A 26,283-nucleotide genomic window follows, 5' to 3' on the forward strand; every position below is an offset into this window, starting at 1 on the left:
TAACGTGACACCAAACTATTATTTGCTTTATTTTTCTATTCAAGGAATGTGAATGTGTTTTGAAATATCAGATTTTTTCATAGGATTGGTGAAAAGTTTCTTCTCTGCCTGCCTGTCTGCCTTTCCTCCTCCTCTCCCTTTCTTACCTTCTTCTCTCTTCCCCTTCTCTCCTCTCTCCTCCCCTCCCTTCTCTTCCCTTCCCTTCTTTTTCTTCTTCTCACTATGTTTCTAGCCTTTGCTGAGCCTAGGAAAACCTTTATGGGCTCCCAAGTATTGTGGTATTACAATTGGACACATTTAAAATTTCTCAGCTTTTTTAGATCAGACAGACAAGAATTTCATTTCAAGCTCTATCAATTTCTAATTTTATAACCTGGGACAAGTTACCCATATCTTTAAGGCCAAGTTTCCTGTTTTGTAAAGATTGATAACTGCCTCATGAGTTTATTTTGAGGATCACATAATTGTTTCTTACAAACAGCTCATCAGAGTACATTTCAGGAAACAAACTAAATAATTTTTTTATTCTTTGACATTTTTATTTTTAATAAATCTTCAAGGGGGCAGCAGTCATTTGGCCAAATTAAGTTAGTAGCACTGTATCTATTTTGGAGAAGCCCAAATAGGAAGTAGGAATGGAAGGGAAAGTATTCTTGGATAAACTATACTTATTTTTCTGCTAGGAATGATCAGAAAAAAATGGTTATACACACACACACACACACACACACACACACACAAACACGCACACATGCACACATTGATGTATGTAACAGGAATTATTATCTGTGTTTAGCATAATTGACAGTGCTTTGAATTTAGAGTCCCAGGGCTTGTGGAAGATTTTATAAATTCATATCATGAGGCTCATCTGTTTCAGGATATATAATGTAGGTATTTTTTGAATAAACGTGTCCTAGTGAATTTTGTATGCTTTCCTCTGTCCTTATTGGAGACTCTGGGAAGATAAAAGGCTGCTCTTAAGGAATTCACAATTTATTGGGGAAATACAGATTGATCCTATAAAAACTTATGATAATGTATCAGTATAAATGCTGAAACATATATGTAAGATAATTGGCTGAGGAGCACTTTGGTTTTGAGGGAAAAAAAGAAGGTTAAAAAGGGTAGAAGAAAACAGACACTTAAATTCAAAGGGACAACAGCGATCAAGGCTTAAAGTTATCCTTATTTGCCAAGAGGAAGTAGGTAGGCTTTTTGAGTGACATGTTGGATGTACATCAAGGCTGCCAACTATTTGGAAGTTACTCCTGGATTTATAATCAAGGACTAAGGATAAATTCTTCCTTTCAAGATTAATTTAAGATTTATTTATAAGTAAACATTATTTGGTGTGTGCATTTGGGCTGAGCCCTGTTTATTATGATTGTATTGTTTTTAAATAGATTACCACCAAAGGCCAAAGGTTTTGTACACAGCAGAAAAAACAATTAGTAAATGCAATAATAGTGCCTTGTTGTGCACTTCTATTTTCAAGGTTAATTATTTGTTTAATTGAATCCTTCAGAATCAACCAGAGATGCTATTGCCTAAAAATATTAGACAAACATGATGATTCTCTTTGGCAGTGTAAGAATTGTGTAACAACTTTTTAAAAAAAAAAAAAATCTTGATACTTTATGGCCTTTTATGACTTTGAAGACTATATCACATTGTGCTTTTATTTTTTAATGTTTTGCTCTTATTGACTATTTTTATACATATGTCTTCATTTTAAAAATGTGGGAATGTAGGCTTAGAGAACTAAGTAAATGAGAAAATACAGGAGCTGGGCTTTGTACTTAAGATTCTTAAGATAACTCCTGAGATGTTGATGAGGTATTAGATTAGAAATGTTAGGAATTTGAGACAGGTGGGATGTTGTAGAGACTATGGAAATTGTCAGGGAAAAAAATGGCAGAAAAAAATAGACAATGTTAATGGGAAGCCTTGTAAAATGGAATATACTTCATATGATTATAATTCATTATGGAGAAAGAATAAAATATTAAAGGCAATTTCTGAAATGTAGCTATTTTTAATAACTAATTTCCACACAACAGGGGACAAAAAGGAAGACCACAGTTAAGTGAAATTAATGATCTGTGTTTGGGTTGAGTTTGGCAAACCAGGATATTGTTGGCACTTCCACTCTGGAGCTCAAATACAAGATCAGAATAAAGATGTGAATCTAGTGATGACTAGGACTGATTCTTTGGGTTTCCCCTCAACTCCCTGATTTTTGCTTTGCCTCTCATGTCAGCTGCCATATAATGGATTTTCCTTTTTTTTTCGGGGGACCTTGTCAGAGAAGTGAAAGAATACTCATAATCTGTGTAAAATGCCATCATCATTAAGTACATAATCCTTTAATGTAATCTTGGTCAAATAGCCAACAGGTAAAAATCAGAATGAAGCTTTCCTGTTCCCAAGTTTTATCAATATTGGTGTACTTGGTCAGTGCTGCTGAAATTTGACAGTTGAATCTAAACCCACCACACCCCGGTCTCAATTTTTCAACTACCGCTCACTATGATGTGTGCTAGCAACTCATCTGAACTTTACCTGGTAACTTACCACTTCCGCTAGCCAAAAGTAGGTTTCTTGTGATATTGGCTATGATACAAGAGCTGGGTATGGCATGCTGATTACTTTCCACTCTAATGTTCTCTGCAGAAACTGCCTCTTTGGGAGCCAGGACCTGTGAGGATGATCTTACAGAGCAGCAATTGAGAGCAGGTAATTATTTTCTTTTCTCTCAAAACCTTGCCCTGTTCTAAATGTGTTACATTTGTTACTCTTATATTTTTTTAATTAATGTCCCTAAGAATTGCTATAATTATATATGATCAAATTTCTTACACAAATAAGTAAAAAGCAAAATCAAATATATCTATATTTGGAAGCATATGCAAATTGACTTCAATTTTTAGAGTTTTAGGTTCACAGTGAAATTAAGAGAACGGTACAAATTTTATATATCTCCTATGCCCTACAATGCATGGCCTCCCTCATTATCACGATCCCATACCTGAGTGGTACATCTCTTATAATTGATGAACCTGTATTGACATAATTAACATCCAAAGACCATAGTTTACATTAGGGTTCATTCTTGGCGTTGTACATTTTATGAGTTTGGACAATATTTTAATGGTATGTATCCATCATTAAGATAGCATGTAGAATGGTTTCACTGCCCTAAAAATCCTGTATGCAAATTACTCATTATTTATATTTCTTTTTTGCCTATCCTCCTACTTCACCCTGTGGTTATCCCTGATCCTCAACTGTGTCCATCATATTTCCAGAATGTAATATATATGAAATCATATTGTATGTATCCTTTGCGGATTGGCTTTTTTCACTTAGTAATGTGCATTTAAGTATATTCCATGTCTTTTCATAGCTTAATAGCTGATTTTTTAAATCAATGAATAATACTTCATTGTATGGATAGTTGAGTTAATTTGTCCACTCATTTAAGAGCATCTTGATTGCTTCTGAGTTTTGGCAATTGTAAATAAAGTTATTATAAATATCTGAATGCAGGTTTTTGTGGAGGCATAAATTTTCAGTTCCTTTGGGCAAATTTCAGGGAGCACAATTTCTGGATCACATGCTAAGAGTAGGTTCAGTATTATAAGCATTTTGCATTTCCACCAGCAGTGAATGAGATTCCTGTCACCAGTATTTGATGTGAGTGTTCAGGATTCTGACCTTTCTAATAGGTGTACAGTGGTATTTCATTGTTTTTACTTGCCTTTCCTTGACAGCATCTTTTAATATATTCAATCATCATCTGCATATCTTTTTTGGTGAGATTTATCTTAAGGATTTCACCCACTTTTAATTGAGTTGTTTGTTTTCTTACTATTGATGTCAAATATTCTATATCTTGATAAAAGTCTGAGTTTTAATATTTTACATTTTGATATTTTTTTTTCTAGAATATGTGTTTTGCAAATATATTTTTCCAAACTGTGGCTTGTTTTATGATTACCTAGGCAGTGTCTTTCATAAAGTAAAAAAAAAATTTAATTAAGTCAAGTTTACCAGTTCCTTCTTTCATGGGTCATGTGTTTGTTATGTTATCCAAAAAGTTGTCATCAAACAAAAAGTCATCTAGATTTTATTTTTTTTATCTTTCAGGAATTTTAAAGTTTTGTGTTTTGCATTTAGGTCTATTATTCATCTTGAATTAATTCTACTGAAGGATGTAATATCTGTGTCTAGATTCATTTTTTTTGCATGTGTCTCTAGCTTCTTAAAGATTAAGATTTGTAATTTTTCTCATCTACATTTTTAAGCTGTGAAATTTCACCTAAATGATCTGTTTTATATAAAATATCTTTCAACAATCCAGAGATTATTTTCAGTAATTAATGGATTCATTGGAATTTTGTAGCCATGTCAACACATTCATGATTCTCTGTGCTTTGCATGTGTACATGTATATGTTAAAAATGGCAGTTGCACTTCCTTAGCTGCATTACATTTAGGTAACTTAAGAGGAAATTTACCCATGTTGATATAACACACCTCATTTGTTTCTGCTATATAATTGTATAAATCGGTTGCCAGATTTATACAATTGAAATAATAATGTGCTATATTATTACAAAAAGTCCTTTGCATCCATGATGGTATATTGAAATACTTTTTTAAAAAGGCTTTGCACGAGAAAACATCCCTTTACTATGAAGTTAGGAATCCCTTTTTAAAAATTTCAGCTTCCAGGTGAAGCTTAGTTTACCTGTGCATGTCTCATGAATATTTTTCAAAATGCTGTATGTTATTTCCCCCTACAAAACTAGATAGCACATTTAAGATACAATAATATAAACTCAGTCTCCCTCCCTCCACCTCAAATTCATAAAGGTTTTATTAATGACTTTTTGCACAATATGGCAAAAACAAGACTTACAACAAAAACATTAAGTTAAAAAGAGACAAGTCCCCATCAATACATTTCTTTAATGTTTTCTAAACAAAGACACTAAAACTGTCATACTCACCTCAATCTCTGAGAAGTTTTAGATTTAGATCTGTCTATGCCTTCTGATTGTTTTCATCTATATGTTCTACAGAGAAGTCAAATACAAATTCCAAACTGAATTCCTTTCTGCAAAATCATTTCTACTTTTCTGCATCTCAATTTATGACATCAGGCCATTGATACACTTACCCAAATAATTAAACTAGCAGCTGTCAGTTTTACTTAAAATGTTGATGAGTTCCTTCTTTGTGCGTGGGACTTCTGGGCACACATTATGAATAAGGTATATCAGTGACCCTTATATTAAATGACACTTCTAGATAAATAAACAACAAGGAATTTTTAGACTGCAATAATTATGGAAAAGGATGTGAAAGAGGTGATATACCAGAGCAGAGATTCTTAAGGTGTACTCCTCTCATAGACAGCAATAGCATAACCTGGGAACTTTTCACAGAACATATTCCTGGACCCACCCATGACCTAAATCAGAAACACTGGGAGTGAGATCTAGCATCGGTTTTTACAAGCCCTGCAGGTGATGATTAGCTTTACGGAATAAGTTATGGGAAAGCAAGAGTCAGTCTTACTTATTTGTGAGACCATTACAGTAATACAGATAAGTTGCTAACGATACTGGCAAGGGAAATGCAAAGTAAATAAATGCTGTATGAACTAAATATTTTGGAAGTAGAAGTCCTTCCAAGAACTTGTTGATGGATATAATGCATGTGATTGGGAAAGAGAAGAGTCCAGAATGGCTTGTGGTGGATGGTGGCACCATTAACTGAAAAGATGAAGTTGGGAGAAAAATGGAGTGAGGGACATTAAGTTGAAGAACTCTGATTTGAGCATATTGAGTTTGCTGTACCTGTTAGACATCAATGTGTTTGTATATAATGTAATTTAAATCTATAGAACTAGATGAAATCAGATAAAGAGATAATATAAATAAGGAAGAGGGCTTGGTACCAATGGGGGAGGTGCTTGACATTTGGTATTTAATGAAATAGTGAGTCCCTACCAAAAGTAAACTTTTAGAGTGAACTTCTAGAGACGTAGGATGAAATCATAGTAGTCTAATACAAGGAAATCCAAGAGAGGTGCTTTTTGCCAGAGATAAAGAGTAGCAACATCCGTTGATGAAAGTAAGTTAAGTAAGATGCAGAGAAGTGACCTTTAGATTTTATAGCATGGAGGTCATTAGTGACTTTGAGAAAAGTACTTAGAAAATAGAAGCTACACACATACATTTAGAGAGGGCTGAATGATGAGTGTGATTTTTCAGAGAGAAAATAAACACCTTTTGAAGTTTTATTGAAGGGCAATAGAGGAATGGGATAGAATTAGGACTACTCCCTTTCTTCACCTAATTTTGCTTCCGAAATTTAATTTAACATTCTAACTAAAATATATCAAAGGACTACTATTTTCCAAGCACTGTTCAAGGTGCTTCTTGCACAAAGATGAATACATCACTGTTTTCAGAAAATGTTTACCTATTAAGGCAAAGCAGAAATATTAATATAATTTCCATATACTATTATATAGGTACATTGTTTGATTGTTTGACATCAATCTACAGGAAAGAAAAAAAAAAAAACTTACCCCAAAACAATAATCTTAGTTTGAAGTTCAGAAAAGACTTTTTGTTGAAGAAAACAATGAAACAGTACTAGTATCAATACAATGATCAGTTTTAGTATTTATTTTATGCTAGGCTCTGTGTTGACTTATTTTTATACTTTAGCTCATAATAAGCATATGGAGTAGGTATTATTAACTCTATTTTTCCAGATCTTGAAACTGATATTTCCCAAGGTGGTCAGAAAGGGAAAAAAGTGGGAGTTATACTATAAAGAAAAGTTGTTCTAGATAAGATTTTTTTAATTTTTATTTTTTTATTGGTTATTCAAAACATTACAAAGATTGCAGAATAACATCGGTTACACATCCACATTTTTACATAATGCCATAATAGTAACTGTTGTATTCTGCTACCTTTCCTATCCTCTACTATCCCTCTTCCCTCCCCTCCCATCTTCTCTTTCTACCCCTTCTACTGTAATTCATCTCTCTCCTTATTTTTTCCCTTCCCCCTCAAATTCTCTTATATGTAATTTTGTATATCAATGAGGGTTTCCTTCCATTTCTATGCAATATAGGAAATATAATGATAAGTATAGGGAGAAAGAGGACATTATGAACAGATGGATGTTGGTTCCACAGTGCTTACAAAATATGAGCTGTACGAGAAGCATCAGCATGACCTGGTGTCTTGTTAGAGTTGCAAGTTCACAAGTCTTACTCTCAACTTACTAAATTAGAAACTTTACAGGTGGTGCCCAGCAATTGGTTTTAACATGTCCTCCGGGTGATTCTGATGTTTTAAAGTTTGCATATTAGTTGCTTGGTATGAAATGAAGAGAGATGGGTGTACACCAGGGCAGAGGTATTCTTGCTTTGCACAGAAGGAGCATTCTTTTTTTATGTGATAGGGGTCACTGAATACTTTAAGTAGAGGAGTCAGATTTAAGTAGAAAATATAGAGGGTAGATTTGAATGGAGAAGAACTGAACAAAGGGACCTTGGAAAAGTCCAGGAGAAAATTCTCACAAGCCAGTTATCTTGAATAGAGATGCTCTATATATAAAACTGAAGACATTTAAGTGACCATCCTCTATTTCTCTTTTACATGATCACTCCATGGGCTTTAAAAGTATGCTGTGTGTTTTCATTCATATGAAAGCTCAAAAAGTTCATCTTAAAGAATGGAATAAGGTTTGCTAGAGACTCAGAATTGTAGGAGAGAAGGGTTGGGGGGAAGTTGGACAATGAGTTCCAAAATGCAGTTAGACAGGAATAAGTTTTCATATTCTGTAGCCCAGTGGGGTGATTATCATTTATAACAATTTAGAATATATTTTGCAAAAACTAGAAGAGTTTGAAGTTTCCCAACTCAAAGAAATTATAAATGTTTATGGAGACAGAAATTCTAATTACCCTGATTTGATCATTACATGTTATACATGAATAAAGTATATCACTACACATGTATCAAATTATCACATCTTACCCTATAAATATGTACAATTATTATGTGTGAGTTGAAAAAAATTAAAAATCGCACAGTATTTCTTAGAAAACTCAGAATTGAGGGTTCCCAAACCCAAGTGAATACTGAAACAGGGAAACGAGCACAATTGGCTGGCCTTAGATGAGAGGAATCTCATTGAAGTAGATTTGCTTAGAAATTGTATATTATGATTTTGTAGGATAAATTGAAAGTGGTTTTCCAATCATTATTTTCTTGTTCAAATGAAGTATTCTAAGCTAGTCATTCAAAAACTTCTCTTTTAAATACAGTTGGTGTGTGGGTGTAGAGTAACATAAGATGATCATTTCAGGCATGTTAAAAATGCCGGGGGAAGGTAATTATATCATACTTCTGTAATATAAGACTACAGTATTTTGTCTTCTTTTTATTATCCTGTAACATTTAAAAATGAAAATATCATTTGTCTGAAAATTGGGAAATTCTAGTGGAATCTAATGCACATTTGTGCTTAAGTAAGATACAAACATAGATTTTATTTTTTATATTCCGTGAAGCAAAGGATAATTAATAATACACATTCCGTGAATGCATCAGTACTACGAAATGCTATAATACTTTCATTTATTATTGTATGTAACAGTTTAGAGACAGTGATGAAAATGAAGACTGCTTTAGCATCTTTATTTTTGGAATCTTATGTAATGTTTTTATACCTTCAGTTCTAAGGAGTTTAAGACATTTAATATCATATATTTTTCCCCTGTAAAACATCTACCATTTTATGGTATTTTACAATGGAGGAAATGTGGTACTTGGAAATTAGAATGTAGCTGTGCTCTCTCCCCTGACCCCAAATCTAAACCTATAGGTTTTTCCAGAGAAAGTGGTTTCTTCACATTAATTCTCATGACTCTAAAGTCTGTTTATATAATGAATGTCAAATTTATTTCTAAAACTCTCTTTGAGAATGAAAGTGACCTTTTATTCTGACATATATGAAACTTTATGGTGTGTATAAGTTACTTTGTGATTATTTTTTGCATGATTAAAAATTTGCAAAGTTCTTATGGCTCCAAAGAGCCTACCTGTAATAAACAGCTTTCGCCTTCTAAACCACAAAACAGGTCTGAATTGCTTGAGCATTACAGCTAATTGCCTGCCTACTTCAAAGGAAGAACCAAAAAGAGAGAGAGAGGAAAAAAAAAGTCACAGAAGCAGAGGCGTTGCAGGTAAATCCACCTCTGAGGGTTATGAGTTGTGGCTTGGAAGAGCCAGGCAAAGTTATGGCCTCAGAACTGCTGTTTGCAATTAAGTTGATGGGGAGAGTCTATCCCACAATCTTTCCCTGCTGCTGACACAGAGTCTTTGTTCACATTCAGATTCTCAAACTGTTGCCAGGGTCAGGCGGAGGTCAGACACCACAGTGATGTATAGAAGAACATGTCTGGGAATTTCTCTCACACTTAAAACACATACCAGAAAATGAAGAAGAGGACCTTGCAAAATCTGTCTGATGAGACCAAGATTATACTGTAGCTTTTCTTTTAGTGCCTTCATAATTTTCTTTTTTTTCTCCTGACACACAATGTTTTATTAATGTGAGTTGCGATAGCCCTTACAATTTTATGTGCCCTCAAGATAAGGACACTCAGTAGCACTCTGACACTTCATTTTCCAGCCCTGGGGGAAAAGTCCAGTAAATCTTCTCAAATAAGTCTTGCATCCCTTCACCACAATAGTTGAAAAGAAATTGTCACGGGCCTGACTCTGGATATCATACCACATTTGTGGGCGTGACAGAACCACAGCCTTCCAGCTTTATCTGGACCACCATACCCACCAGTCCAGCCAGTGCTGGAAGGAGGGATCCTGAGTTGGATCAGTAACTGATGGTCACTGATGGGTGAAAGCAGGAGAGAACCAGAAAAGATTCTTTATCTTCTTATAGTAAAATCTCCATGTGTTTTTGCCTGAAAGGGAAGCTTCCCCCAAGCCCTCAGATGACTGATGACCTTCACTGGGGTCTCCCCTCTGCTTTTGTGCAAAGTGCAAAAATAGAATAAATGGATTCCTATGGTGCCTTGAAGGACTCACAGTAGAACCAAACTCTTATTTGAATGTATTAAATGTCCTTGTTTTCCCTTTAGCTTTTTGGAGTTTTCTATAGAGCCCAGAACTATTTCCCCTTTGTTGTTTTCCTACTCACACAGTTGCAGAGCATGGCTGGCAAGTGAGGCACTAAATATAAATTTTTGTGCTCAGCTGCTACATATGACAGTGGATATTTCCATCTGCTGTCAGAATGTTATTAATAAAACATGGGGTGTGGAGAGGGCCACAATTTCCCCTTTCAATCACTATAGCATTTGCAATGAAAATTGTATTCAGTGTGTAATTTTCAGTTAATGCTTGACACTTAAAATGTCCGTAGCAGTGTTTTGTATGGTTATTGAAGGGTTAATTATATCATGTTCTCTGCATAAAAGCTGTGCTTATCAAAAGCAAATAGAAGAGTGTATGCAAATGTGTGTCGATGACCTTTTGCCTTTCCAGGGTTAATTTATATGGTCATTAAAGATTTTATGAAATTGAGCAGCCTAGTGCTTCAAATCCCATTTTACCTTCTTCTCCTAATTTATGTAATTCACACCTGAACCGGGGAATATGATTTTTATTTTTTGTGCTGCAATGAAAACAGCATGCCATGCTGTGGGGCGTTGAGAGCCTGGTTATCTGGCATTACTCAGATTGCTAAAAATTCATTAAAATGTGACATCAGCACACTGAGAGACAAATGATTGCAGGATGAAAGAGAACAGTGGGCCTTTCACGGATTAGTGCTGCACAGCCCCAGCATAGAGGCTAACTGCATAAACAGATTAATCCACCAGCAGTGGCATAGCTAAGATTTACAGAATAATTAAATAGGTTTGAGTTACTATGAGGATTTCCATGTAATCTAGCTGGTGTGAACCAGTGAATGAGGTGTGGGGTGATGTGGTTGTCATAGAAGTATACCTTGTTATGTCCTAGGCTCTATATAGTCTTCCCTATTAAAAAAAATATACAAAACCCCCCACTATAACTGAAGCTTCAAACTCTTCCTCTACCAAAATTTCACAGAATTCCTCTGAGGTCTGGTATCTGAAGGAAGGAGTAATACCTGTCTTTTATTTAACCCACTGTTACCACATTATTTCACTAAGAATTTTTGCTAAGAATCTGATTTGTTCTGACACCTATTCAAGTTCATGGAATAAGGTCCATGTTGTTAGAAAGTTCTACTGTTAAAAGTACAGAAATGCCTTCCACCATTTTTTTCATCTTTTCAGCTTAAACTATATCAAATTATACTAAAAATGATTTCTTTCTTTCTTCTTTTTTTTCAGTATAGATGCAGGCTCTCAGTGGATTAAAAATTTTGTTATTTTAGATAAAAAATTGCATGGGTACAGTCAACATGTTCTAATATGGACTTTTACATAAATGTGTGTTCTCTCTTTTGAGTAGGAATAGCTACAGACAATTCATGGATAAAGTTTTAACGTGGCCACCAAGTTTATTTTAGTGTGTGTTTTAGTTTTTTTCTTCTTTCTTCAATTGTATTCACTGGTCTCATTTCTTAACAGAAGAACAAAGTGAGGAGATAGAAGGAGCTATTAAGCCCCCAGCAGTGGCCGAGGATGATGAGAAACACACAAGTGAGAGAGACAATGGTGAAGGCAAGAGCTCCCATAAAGATTCTGGTAAGATACTCCACTCTTTCACCTTTCATTTTCCTCTATCCCTCCATTTGCTGCAATCAGCCCTTCCTTCACTCCCCCCCCACCAAGCTTATTAAAAGCTTTTATTTATTTTAAACTGTCTGAACATTCCTACTACTATTCATTGCATGTGCATTTTGCATGTGATTTCTATCAGTAGCCTCCCATTGACCTATTTTTAATCTTAACCATCTGACAGAATAGATGTGGATAAACTGAAGAATATTACAGGACAACCAGCGAGATTATTTTTTAATCAAGTCAGTTTGTGTGCTTGTAATTTTTTAAGCGCCTTTCATTAATCTTAGCTATACTTGTGATTCCTCTGATGGCATATTAATTTTTCATAAGCATAGGATTAGATATCACTTGAATTTTTTCATTCAGTCATATGTACCCCTGCCCAAACCATGTAACCCTAAAAATAAGTGCTATTTTTCCTCTTTTTTTCAACCTACACTCAGGAATTTGCCCTTTTTAAGGGCATCTATTTGAAGCATTTCAAACAAAATCCAGTGAAAAAGTTTACAGATGATTCAGCCTAAGAAAGAGGAAATATCATTGAAAAGGGATTAGGTGCTGGGTAATTTTGATCTTCCAGAATAGACAAATCCTGGTAATGAAAGCTACTGTCTTTGAAAACAAACTTTCATGTCATGACATTTACTTGTGCACAAACAAACCCTAGGTCAGCATCTGGTGTAGATACCTAAGGCTTTTTCTGTGTTTGATTTGGCAAATATATGGCTTCATCCATGCTTTGTATGTATGAGATGGAAATCTATGGTCGCAATGAATATTACATTGGCTACTTTTGCTGTACGCTATACCTAGTTTTATTTTTTTGGACTCATTGAAGCAGAAGAAGTGCTGAAACGGGTTCAAGCCTATTAGTTTCAGGTAGTCATCTATCTTTTCCTTGAATTCTAGTGACAGCTGCATATAAAGGAGCTTGTATTCACTATGAAGATATTGGGTTGAGCCAAATGTATCATTTTTTACATACAAGTTTATTTAAATCTGAATTATCCTATATTTGTAATTCCATCTCTTCATGTCTAAGTTTTACATGCCATTCAAAAATGATCTAAAGTGGCTCCCTGCTCCCCCACCCTCACCTTTTAATACTAAATGTCTCAGAGGATTCCAGGGAGAAAAGTGCCTTTGTTATTTGCTTCTAGGATGTGGTATCTAACATATGATTCTAATTTGATTTAAACAAAGAGGATCTAAGGTTGGTGTTGAGACTAAAGTGAAATCTCTGAAAAGATGCCATAACAGTATAGTAGCAGGCTGCCTCCTGAGGCTATTGACAAGGAATTTGAAGAACCTAGTGATCAGTTAATGTCAAGGGTAGTACTATCTAAACTTTATTTGAAAAGGATTGGAAATAGTAAGGTGGTCCATTTACTCTCTTTAGGATGGACGTCATCAAGACTAGTTGCTTGATTTGTTCAGGGACAGCAGGATCTATCTGTATTTAGTGATGACTTTCTCAGAGTAGTACAAAAACAGATTGCAAAGTGTATCCTTCTTATTCTTCAGAAGCCTGTGTAAAACACCCAGATATCACATTATCTTTTGCTGAGCGCCTATGTAATACTTTGATATAGGATGTTATGTGAAGTATGAAATATCTAATGTCTAGTACCTTGTGAAGGATGGATTCTGGGAATCCTTTGAAAATGGATCTAATCTTACCATTGAGGAAAGAGTCTTGCTTCGAACATACCACAGATGCAGGGCTCTACCTCCACTGGTGCTGCTGTTCACTGCTCTGCATAAATAATGGACCCAATGACTCCCTAACGGCCTGATGAGTTATGGTCCTTCCTTGGGTGCCTAATTGTACAATACAGACAGGACTCGGGTGTCTGAGAGGACACAGAATATTGCATAATGGTAGTTATTTAAAACAAATTTTATTCCCATAAAAAAGCTTCCCCAGGTGTATCTGCAGGGATAAAAATTAGCTCTAAGCAAGGACCAACTAAAAGCAAATGCTGAGATGCAAATCTTTAGCTTTGAAATCTCCTAGCCTTCAAGACAGTTCTTGTTATTGGAAATTAACATGAACTTTTTAACAAGGTTTTATGCTTTTTAAATTGACAATTATTAGGTTAAAAATTATTACATGGAATTTTTTCTTTGTAAATATTTCTAATGATTAAATAGCAATCCACATAACATATCCTATATACATATATATTATATCAGTTAAAATTGTCAAAAGAATATTAGCAAAATTATAAAGTAATTACTATCTTAATATGTTAGATGGGAAAACAGTTTGACCCCAGTTAAACATAGAACTTTTTTTTTCTTGAATTTATTCTTTAATAGGCAAATCAACTCAGAATGCATAGCATATATATGTACATACATATACCAATATGTATAATATGTGTATTTGTGTCTGTATATACAGGCTCTATACAGCAACTACCTACAAATATATACTACGTGTACACACAACTAATATATAGGCACACAAACACATATACACTCCACCTCTCCCCACTTTCCAACCCATGAGCTCATGGTAGGAACCATGTTTTTCTACTTATCTCTAAATCAAAATACCTAGAAATGAACTGTTCTCAAAAATATTCATTGAACTAAATGTGAAATGATCTAAGGACATGAAATATTCTTTATACATTCCAAAAAATTCAATAAAACATAGAACTTTTTAAAAATGAAGGAATTAACACACGTTAGGAAGGCTATGTTTGTGTAAGCTGTTGTGCTGTGTTACTGACACTAATCTGTAGGACTGGAGCTCTCAAAATGAGACGTGGCAATATGCAAGTTATATTTGTTGAATATTCATGCATAATAGAAAAGCCTCCTAATGCTTCATTTATATTGTCATTTAAATCTAGTGCCACTTTAGATTAATTATAATCCAAATTATAGCTCTGTGAAGTACAAGAATTAATATAGAGTTTATCCAGATTAATACATTTGCATTGAAAATGTAATATGTCTCTGCCGTGGCTAAGGGGACCACTTTTTAATAAGGGAGTAAACATGAGGAAAGATGGAAATTAACCTTCATTATTGCAATTAAAATTATCCTTTCATTCTACTCTCATTAGAAAGAATACTGTACTGGTAATTATAATTTAGAGTTATTTAGAGTTGAATAACATCTGTTATATCCAAGTTTTATAGTATTCAAACTTTACCAAATATATTGACTCATAAATAAAAAGTCAGTGTTTTGTTTTATTGTTTTTTTTTTTTCAAGATTTGCTAGGGGTACACATGCATTATTGGATTTTCCTCACTTGTTATGAGTATAAACCATTTTACAACCTTCTGTATTTTAGGGATTGAGAGTTATTAAGTAGGTGGCATCTGAATTGAAATGAATTATGTCATTTTTATATTAGCAATCTCATGCAAGTTAGCTAATCCTATAACTGACAGATAATCATTGGCTCATCTATGTGGTAGTGTTTATTTGTAATTTGACTTCATTTTTTAGTTAAAATTCATTAAAATGACATTGTTCTTTGAGAATATTGTGGTGTCCTTTATGACACAAAATATATTATGATCTATTTCAATTTTTTTTTCTGGTCTAGGGTAACAAACTGGGTTTATTTCAAATTTAAGTTTGCAAATACAAACTAACTAATCACAGAACATTATCAGAACCTTCCTAAAATTAATTGGCCTTTATCTAATAAAAGACATGTCTAGGAAATTAGAATTCAGGAAAAACAACCAAGCAAATTTCCTGTACTTTGCCAGGAATGGCATAATATTATACTCGAGATAACACCCCTCTGAGTATAAAAGACAAATATATGTAAACTGTGTCTTCTACTGTCTTTACAAATAGTCCTCCCAGGGCTGGAGTTGTGGCTTAGGGGTAGAGCACTTGCCTTGCATGTATGAGACCCTGGGTTCGATCCTGAACACCACATAAAAATAAATAAATAAATAAAAATAAGGATATATTAAAAAAATAGTCCTCCCAACCTCCTCAAGCTTAAGAGTCATTTTTGTCATATGTTATTATACTTCAGTATTCTCTCCTTCTACTTACTATGAGTTATTTTCATTTCTAGGGCACATAGCTAAAGTTAGGCAGGCTAGCCTTTATTTATAATTTTATAGCTTCTTAATTTAAAGCAAAATGGTCTTTGGAAACTTCACAGCTTATGTGAAAACTCATGGTTCAATGAATGCAGTTAATTAGCCAAATAGCCCTATAATAGTTGAAACTTAAATTTTCCTTTCTTGATGCAACACAGAACAGTATTTTAAGATATTTTTAGTTGTAGATGGATGTAATACCTTTATTTTATTTATTTATTTTTATGTGGTGATGAGGATAGAACTTATTGTCTCACACGTGCGAGGAAAGTACTCTACCACTGAGCTACAAACCTAGCCCCCAAAGCAATTATGTTTTTGATGAATATAATAAGCATAAAATAAAGGCAATATATCCTTAATACACAGGTATAAATTATACAAAAAACACACATCACTGTATAGGCTTAGTAAAATGTCTCAAATCTTGAACTTAATACTTTTTTTATGGTTTTGTTTGTTTGGTTGGTTTACTGGGGATTGAACTCCTAGGCAATCTACCACTGAACTAAACCTCCAGCCCTTTTCACTTGTTATTTTGAGATGATGTCATGCTGCACTGCCCAGGCTGGCCCCAAACTTGCAGTCCTCCTGCCTCAGCCCCCTGAGCTGCTGAGATTACAAGCAGGCACCCTAATGTGTGGTCTTTTATTCTCTTTTATGATATCAATGTCAGGATAAGATACACATTTGTGTGTGTGTGTGTGTGTGTGTCTGTGTATGTGTGTATTTTCAATTAAGCCCATGAATATACATTTAATAAAAGTTTCTGGAAAGTTTATTCTATTTCTGATGCTCCAAATGGCCTACAAGCAACAAATGTCATGGACATTTTTTTTTTCAACTTTTTTTGTGATAGTCTTGAATGGACTTATAATTTTGTCTTGTCCAATTCTACTAGGAGCAAAATATAATGAAAAGGGGTACATCATGGTGTATTCATCTTCTAAAATAGCATATTCTTACTCATTAATAGAAACTTTTAAAGAAAAATTTCACAGGCGGAGGCAACTGATAGGCACTTGATGATTCTAATGACAGTCAATTTTGCACAACTTGATCTGATACGAAAACAGTGAATTTGCAAATATTAAATATCATATTGTTTTTGTAAATTTTTTAACATCTACTAAGCATAAATTATATTTTGCCTTTCCTCTGAGAAAGAAAAATGAATTTTTATTAATTGTGAGATGAACATCCCCAGTTTTAGCACATCTTTAGGTATCAGATAATCAGATACTTTTTAATCAATATAATGAGACTTTAAATTTATTTCAAATTTAAGTTTATTCAAATACAAATGACAGGTTATTTTTTAAACATCTGAAAAGAATTTGAATTTCTCTACAGCATATGGAAATAGAGAACAAAAGTGTTAATTAAAATAAAATCCAATGCTTATAAATTCAGAAATCAATATCAATGTAATCTGTAGAAAACTCAGCACTAATTCTGTATGTCAGGAACTAATTCAAACCTAAAGGAATAAAATTATTGTCATTATATCATTTAGATTCTATTTTAATTTAGTCTCCTCAGTATAACCCTTGAATTTGTTATGAATTTGAGATTTCTGAATTTATTTATATGGTATATATTATGCATCTGTACCCAGAGTAAAAATATTGTTCATTTTTATTTTGTTTCCAAAATACCCTTGACCTTATTTTTAAATTAAAAGTGGGTTATTTTGAAAAAAAGAAAAAAAATCACTTCAATTTATTCATTTATATGAACTGCATGTGGATTGAAGAAAAATCAAGATAAATCTTCATGCACAGCATACAATCAGATTACGCCTGGACTATATATTTACGCGGGGTCTGATAGCAATCAATGGTTTAGCTTCATTGCATTTCAAGATGTATTTGCACCCAGTTGTCCAGTGATAGTGTCCTCACCCTGGAAATAATTTAGTTGCAAATTGACTGGAAGATGGTGAAAATTGAAAGTTAAAATTAGAAATACTCATAATAAACAGCAGAAAAAAGGTCAGATGATGCCGTGCTATGATGAGATTGGAATGGCTGGTAAATGAGGTTTTGTGTTTGTCCTGAGATGTATGTGACATGCCTACCCAATGTCGCTGTAATATCCAGCCTCACAGAGGAGATTATCAGGCAAATTGATGCTGGAAAGAATTTTCTGTTAGATTGGGAAATTAGAATTGTGCTCTTTTCTTTGATGTGTGTGAGACTCCACCATATTACATTGCTCATCTGGGCAAAATTTTAAGTCGTCTTTAACACCAAGTATTTGGATTAACCTCATAAAGCAATTGTCTTCTTAAGATTTGTCCTATAATGCTGTGTGTACAGCCAAGTGCTAAAACATCTCCAGCAAAGACAATATCCCTAATAGCAATAGCAATAGCAATGTAATGTATGGTTTGCTTTAACAACCTTTTGATTTTTAAATCCATTAATGATGTCAAAATATTTTAGTTCCTGAGTTATATCAAGCCAGCTCTTCTCAGAATTTTGAAATATTCTCTTCATTCAGAGATTCAAAAAGAAATAGCTGATTAGATATTAGTAAAAATAATGAATTTCTGAGTTTGTATTTGTGAATGGGAATAGATTGGTTTTAATGCGATGAAGGCATTCTGGGACACCAGAGAGCACATGTTATTGATAAACCTCTCAAGGTCACCTAGGGTTATCTAAACATGAGACAGGAGTACATTTGAAAATATATTTATAAAGTCTACTTAGTCAGTGGACAAAAAGATGTGTTTCTTGTCTTTTGATCTGAGCATCATTTAAAAGTGCTTGCCTAATTCTTTTTGTGACTCAGTTAATTGAGAGTCAGTTATTTGAAAAACATAATTTTCTATTTATGATATAATGTTTATAATTTGAGTTGCTCTATTCATTTTGCAATCAGGAATAATCACACCAGAGAAGGAGCTAAAAGTCAGTGTAGCAGGGGGCACCCAGCCACTCCTGTTGGCTAAAGAAGAGGATGTTGCAACAAAAAGTTCAAAACCTTCAGAGGACAATAAATTCTGTCATGAACAGGTAAATAATGTTGTTTTCCTTTGTTGTGGAAATCTCTTTTTGTTTGTCTGTTTGTTTACCTGTTACTAATAGTTTAAGAGCTCCCCAAATTCCATGTGATTGAAATGCACATAGACATATCCAAGGGCAATATTATTAACACTTGGTATTACTGCCAAAGTTCTGAAGTCATCAAAATGCATTAACTCACAGAGGTCATGTTTATTCAATCTTTTCCAGTTCTATCAGTGTCCTTATTGTAACTACAATAGTAGGGACCAAAGTCGGATCCAGATGCACGTGCTGTCGCAGCACTCAGTGCAACCAGTCATCTGCTGTCCTCTCTGCCAGGACGTCCTCAGAAACAAAATGCATCTCCAGCTGCACCTGACTCATTTGCGCAGTGTGTCTCCAGATTGTGTGGAGATGCTGCTTATGACAGTAAGGATACCAAATGTTGATGTATGTGTCATGATCTGGGTAAACTATCAATGCAAATATGTAATTATGGGTTGGTAGAAATTTATTTCTTCTGAGCTACTGAAAGGTCTTTTATTGACTGTGTTATAGAAATCACAGTGGAGGCCCATTTGTGGTCTCTTTTGCTTAGAGAAAAAAAATATGATACAAAGCATAGCCTAATTAATTACGTATTTTGTAGTCTTTTTATATCTGTAATGTTAATCAAATGACTCATGTGGGCACTTTGCATTTCAAAGTTTCTTGATTATCATTATAAAAAAATAGACCTACAAAAAGCTTGAAACCATAATTAAGAGAAAGAAAAGTACAGCATTGTAACAGCATTGGTCTGAAATCTGAAGGGATAGATGTCCCTGCTTTGGTTGGAAAAATGCAAATGGGATATGCTGCTGTCAAATGGGATAAGTGATGGAATTTATAATTTTCGGGAGTACATTTAACTTGGAACCCTTTTGGTTTTTAAAGGTGCCTGTCCCTGACATGATGATGCCAAACAGTATGCTGCTGCCAGCAGCCACCTCTGAGAAGTCAGAGCGGGACACACTGCAGCCATGACAGCGGAGGCATCTGGGAAATATACAGGTATTCTAGCTTATGATGAAGATCTGTTGAAAAAGCACTTAGGGACTTGCCCTTGTGGCAGTGCGCCAAGATTCTTACCATTAAAGATTTATTTTTAAAAAGCATGAAGGGAAGAAAATGTACAACGTTTCCATGAGCCTTATTTTCCAAGACATATTTGACAACTGGTTATCTCCACCTGTCCTTGAGAAATCTAATTGCTGAACAGCCAAGAATATTCTATGTTGTTTTAATTAACTAACACCAAGATTATGGCCCTTGGTATCATGCCAATTGTAGCATAGTGTATTTTTTTTTTACTTTTGACTTGTTTTCTTCCCTATCCTGAAATTCCGCAAGATTGATGATGAATTCTTACTTATTATCATGTCTTCAGGATCCAGTCCAGTGCTGTTAGTAGTTACTTAGTAAATATTTAAAGTAATATTTAATTACTTAATAAATATCCAAAGAATCAGTTAAGTCAGAGATCTTTATATTTATCCTATTTACAATCTATTGATATTGGAGCCATAGATTTCGTAACAGAGGTTTGTGCTTTCTCTGAACAGGTGAAAGCCCAATGGATGAGAAAAGTATGGCAGGTCTTGAGGATTCAAAGGCTAGCTTGGAAATAAGAGTGAGGAGCAGAAACCAGCTAAAGAGCCCCCAGAAATATTGGAATGGAATAAAAATAGCAGTAAGGATGTGAAAATCCCTGACACACTGCAAGATCAACTAAACGAACAGCAAAAATGGCAACCTCTCTCTGTTTCTGACCGCCATGTTTATAAGTATTGCTGTAACCATTGTAGCTTGGCTTTTAAAACTATGCAGAAGCTTCAGATACATTCCCATTATCATGCAATTCGGGCTGCAACAATGTGTAACCTCTGCCAGCGTAGTTTCCGTACATTCCAGGCTTTAAAAAAACACTTGGAAGCAGGCCACCCAGAACTGAGTAAAACTGAACTTCAACAGCTCTATGCCTCCTTGCCTGTGAATGGTGAACTTTGGGCAGAAAGTGAAGCTATGGCCCAAGATGACCATGGCTTAGAACAGGAAATGGAGAGAGAGTATGAGGTAGACCATGAAGGGAAGGCAAGTCCTGTAGGAAGTGATAGTAGTTCTATTCCAGATGACTTGGGCTCTGAACAAAAGCAGACCTTACCTTTTAGAAAAGGGCCCAATTTTACAATGGAAAAATTCCTTGATCCATCTCGTCCATATAAATGTACAGTGTGTAAAGAGTCATTCTCCCAAAAGAACATTCTTTTGGTCCATTATAATTAAGTCTCTCACCTGCATAAGTTGAAAAAGGTTTTGCAGGAAGCCTCCAGTCCTGTCCCACAAGAAACCAACAGCAGCACAGACAACAAACCCTACAAGTGCAGCATCTGCAATGTTGCATACAGCCAAAGCTCGACATTGGAAATCCACATGAGGTCTGTGCTCCACCAGACAAAGGCCAGGGCTGCAAAGCTGGAGCCCAGCGGGCATGTGGCCAGTGGACACAGCATTGCAGCAAACGTAAATAGCCCTGGCCAAGGGATGTTAGATTCCATGAGTTTAGCAGCAGTCAACAGCAAAGATACCCACTTAGATGCCAAAGAATTAAATAAAAAGCAAACTCCTGAATTAATCTCTGCTCAGCCTACACATCACCCACCGCAGTCACCAGCACAAATTCAGATGCAACTGCAGCATGAGTTACAACAGCAAGCTGCGTTATTTTAGCCACAGTTTCTAAAGCCAGCCTTTTTGCCTCATTTTTTCATGACTCCAGAAGCACTGCTGCACTTTCAGCAGCCTCAGTTTCTCTTTCCATTCTACATACCTGGGACGGAATTCAGTCTGGGTCCAGATTTGGGCTTGCCAGGCTCTGCCACATTTGGTATTCCGGGCATGACGGGAATGGCTGGCTCCTTGCTTGAGGATCAGCAGATTCAAACGCAACATCATGTTGGCCAAACTCAACTCCAGATTCTACAGCAGCAAGCACAACAGTACCAAGCCACACAGCCCCAGCTGCAGCCTCAGAAACAGAAGCAGCAGCAGCTGCAGCCACCACCCCAGCAGCAGCAGCCAAGCAAATTATTGAAACAAGAGAAAAACAATCTAGCCAATACAGACTGCCAGATCATGAAGGACATACCATCTTATAAGGAAGCAGAAGAAATTGCCGAAAAGCAAGAGAAACCAAAGCAAGAATTTGTAAATGAAGGTGAAGGACTCAAAGAAGGCAAAGACATAAAGAAGCAAAAATCCTCAGAACCATCCATCCCTCCACCCCGAATAGCCTTGGGGGGCAGAGGAAATGCAGCCAAAGCTTTATTGGAAAACTTTGGTTTTGAATTAGTCATCCAGTATAACGAAAACAGGCAGAAGGTACAGAAGAATAACAAGAGTGGCGAAGGGGAAAACACTGACAAACTGGAATGTGGAACATGTGGTAAATTGTTTTCCAATGTTCTCATCCTGAAGAGTCACCAAGAGCATGTACATGGGCAATTTTTTCCCTACGGAGCACTAGAAAAATTTGCTCCTCAGTACAGGGAGGCCTATGACAAGCTTTATCCAAATTCTCCATCTTCCCCTGAAATGCCACCGCCACCTCTACCTCCACCTCCGCCTCCTCCCCTGCCACCAGCTCCCCCACAGCCTTCTCCCATGGGTCCCATGAAAATCCCAAGCACGGTTTCTACCCCTCTGCAAGCTCCACCACCCACTCCCCTGCCCCCTCCGCCACCACCTCCTCCTCCTCCCCCTCCCCCTCCACCCCCACCTTCTGCTACCCCCCAGGTCCAGCTGCCTGTTTCTCTGGACCTTCCACTCTTTTCTTCCATCATGATGCAACCAGTGCAACACCCCACACTCCCCCTACAGCTTGCCCTGCAGCTGCCACAGATGGACACTCTCTCAGCAGATCTCACTCAACTTTGCCAGCAGCAGCTCAGGTTAGATCCAAACTTCTTAAGGCATTCTCAGTTCAAACGCCCCCGGACAAGAATTACAGATGATCAACTAAAAATCCTGAGGGCTTATTTTGACATCAATAATTCTCCAAGTGAAGAACAGATCCAAGAAATGGCAGAGAAATCTGACCTTTCTCAAAAAGTTATCAAACACTGGTTTTGAAATACCCTTTTTAAGGAACGACAGAGAAATAAGGATTCACCATACAACTTCAGTAACCCTCCAGTCACTGTTTTGGAAGATATCCGAATTGACCCACAGCCCACCTCTTTAGAACATTACAAGTCAGATGCCTCCTTCAGCAAAAGGTCTTCGAGGACCAGGTTTACCAACTACCAGCTGAGGGTTCTACAAGACTTTTTTGACACCAATGCTTACCCAAAAGATGATGAAATAGAACAACTCTCTACCATTCTTAATCTACCCACTCCGGTTTTTGTTGTATGGTTCCAGAATGCCAGGCAGAAAGCACAAAAGAGCTATGAGAACCAAGCAAAAACTAAAGACAATGAAAAGAGAGAACTCACGAACGAATGCTACATTCGAACGAGCAACATGCAGTACCAATATAAAAAGTGCAATGTGGTTTTCCCCAGGATCTTTGACTTGATTACACATCAGATGACGATGCCCAAGATGAAAGCCAGATGGAAGACTCCATGGATGCCACAGATCAGGTGGTTTACAAGCATTGTGTGGTGTCTGGACAAACGGATGCAGCCAAAACCTCCACTGTCCCTGCAGCAAGTTCTGGCTCGGGGACTAGCACGCCCTTGATTTCGTCACCCAAACCAGAACCTGAGAAGGCTTCTCCAAAATCTGACTATCCCACAGAAAAGCCAAAGCAGAGTGACCCTTCACCCCCTTCTCAAGGCACCAAACCAGCCCCATCGTTAGCATCGACTTCAACAGACCCACCGCAGGCGCCCACCGCCCAGCCACAGCCGCAGCCACCCAAACAACCCCAACTTATTGGAAGACCTCCCTCGGCCTCTCAAAACCCAGTCCCTTCCAGTCCACTGCAAATTTCCATGACTTCTCTCCAGAACAGTCTACCTCCACAGTTACTCCAGTACCAATGTGATCAGTGTACCGTTGTCTTCCCAAGGCTGGAACTTTGGCAGGAGCACCAGCACATGCACTTCCTCGCTGCTCAAAACCAGTTCCTTCACTCTCCATTCTTGGAAAGGCCCTTGGACATGCCCTACATGATATTCGATCCCAACAACCCTCTGATGACTGGACAGCTGCTGGGTAGCTCTCTCACACAAATGCCACCTCAGACCAGTTCGTGCCACGACGCTACCACCCCATGCACTGTTGCTGCTTCCCTTAAAAGGAAACTGGATGACAAAGAAGATAATAATTGCAGCGAAAAGGAGGGTGGGAATAGCGGTGAAGACCAACACTGTGATAAGTGCTTGAGAACCACAATCACCCCCGAACAACTGGAAATACTCTATGAGTATTTGCTAGACTCCAATCCTACCCGCAAAATGCTCGATCATATTGCACGTGAAGTCGGGCTGAAAAAAAGAGTCGTGCAAGTCTGGTTCCAAAATACACGTGCACGAGAAAGGAAAGGCCAGTTCCGGGCAGTGGGTCCAGCACAGTCTCATAAACGGTGTCCATTCTGCCGAGCCCTGTTTAAGGCAAAGTCAGCTTTAGAAAGCCACATTTGCTCTCGGCACTGGAATGAAGGAAAGCAGGCAGGTTACAGCTTGCCACCAAGCCCTTTAATATCCACAGAGGATGGAGGAGAAAGCCCACAGAAATACAATTATTTTGATTATCCATCTTTGCCATTAACTAAAATTGATCTATCGAGTGAGAATGAATTGGCTTCTACAGTGTCAACACCTGTTAGTAAAACAGCAGAGCTGTCACCAAAGAATCTTTTAAGCCCTTCTTCTATTAAAGCAGAATGTCCTGAGGATGTAGAGAATTTAAACGCCCCTCCTGTCTGGATATGATCAAACTAAAGCTGAATTTGATGAGACTTCGTCCATCAATACAGCTATCAGCGATGGCACCACTGGAGATGAGGGAAACACTGAGATGGAAAGTACCACAGGAAGTTCTGCAGATGTGAAACCAGCACTCTCTCCTAAAGAGCCAAAAACTCTGGATGCTTTGCCAAAACCAGCAACCACACCCACAACTGAGGTCTGCGATGACAAATTTCTCTTTTCACTTACCAGTCCATCAATCCATTTCAATGAGAAAGATGGTGACCGCGACCAAAGCTTTTATATCACAGATGACCCTGATGACAACGCTGATCGCAGTGAAACCTCCAGCATAGCTGATCCCAGCTCACCGAATCCATTTGGGTCTAGCAACCCTTTTAAATCCAAAAGTAATGATCGGCCAGGTCATAAGCGTTTCAGGACCCAGATGAGCAATCTTCAACTCAATGTTCTCAAGGCTAGCTTCAGTGACTACCGAACGCCAACCATGAAAGAATGTGAAATGCTGGGCAATGAGATTGGTCTGCCCAAACGGGTGGTCCAGGTGTGGTTTCAAAATGCAAGGGTAAAAGAAAAGAAATTTAAAATCAACATAGGGAAGCCTTTCATGATCAATCAAAGTGGAACGGGAGGCACCAAACCAGAGTGTACTCTCTGCGGGGTGAAATACTCTGCCCGCTTGTCCATCAGAGATCATATTTTCTCCAAACAGCACATTTCAAAAGTGAGAGAGACCGTGGGCAGTCAGCTGGATAGGAAGAAAGATTATTTAGCTCCAACTACTGTTCGGCAGTTGATGGCACAGCAAGAATTTGATCGAATAAAGAAAGCTTCAGATGTTCTGGGTTTAACTGTACAGCAGCCAGGCATTATGGACAGCAGCTCCCTCCATGGTATCAGTTTGCCAGCAGCCTATCTGGGACTCCCTGGCCTTCCTCCAGTGCTTCTCCCCGGAATGAACAGTCCATCCTCCTTGCCCGGATTTCCACAAAATTCAAACAGTAAATCATTTAAAGGAAAGTCAGTTTAGTTAATAGATGGCACTAAGCAGTCAATCACAAGTGACCACGAATAGGGTAAATTTGGATTTCTTTTAATTTCAGTAAGTGAAACCAAATAAATTATAAATTATTTCTCACACACACACACACACACACACACACACATATATATATCTATATATCTATATATATATATATATATATATATATATAGAGAGAGAGAGAGAGAGAGAGAGAGAGAGAGAGAGAGAGGAGAGGAGAGAGAGAGTGCTCTAATAACCAAGAAGTACATCAACCTGCACATGAAGAAAAATAAAGACTAGATAGATCATAGCAGATTCTTAGCAATGTATTGATTA

General features: G+C 36.6%; 1 protein-coding gene across 1 annotated transcript in view; it reads left to right on the forward strand.

Annotated features, from left to right (window-relative positions):
- The window catches only part of LOC143388197 (zinc finger homeobox protein 4-like), a 95,242-nt gene extending 69,289 nt beyond the window's left edge, over positions 1-25,953 (forward strand). The window contains 10 exon segments of the mRNA XM_077107966.1: positions 2,677-2,739; positions 11,687-11,803; positions 18,821-18,954; positions 19,174-19,374; positions 19,882-19,954; positions 19,957-19,998; positions 20,550-20,609; positions 20,612-23,569; positions 23,572-24,913; positions 24,915-25,953. Coding sequence (XP_076964081.1) covers positions 2,677-2,739; positions 11,687-11,803; positions 18,821-18,954; positions 19,174-19,374; positions 19,882-19,954; positions 19,957-19,998; positions 20,550-20,609; positions 20,612-23,569; positions 23,572-24,913; positions 24,915-25,953 — 6,029 coding nt within the window.
- The last annotated feature ends 330 nt before the right edge of the window (positions 25,954-26,283 follow it).

This window comes from Callospermophilus lateralis, unplaced genomic scaffold (assembly GCF_048772815.1).
Source record: "Callospermophilus lateralis isolate mCalLat2 unplaced genomic scaffold, mCalLat2.hap1 Scaffold_101, whole genome shotgun sequence".
Taxonomy (NCBI): Eukaryota; Metazoa; Chordata; class Mammalia; order Rodentia; family Sciuridae; genus Callospermophilus; species Callospermophilus lateralis.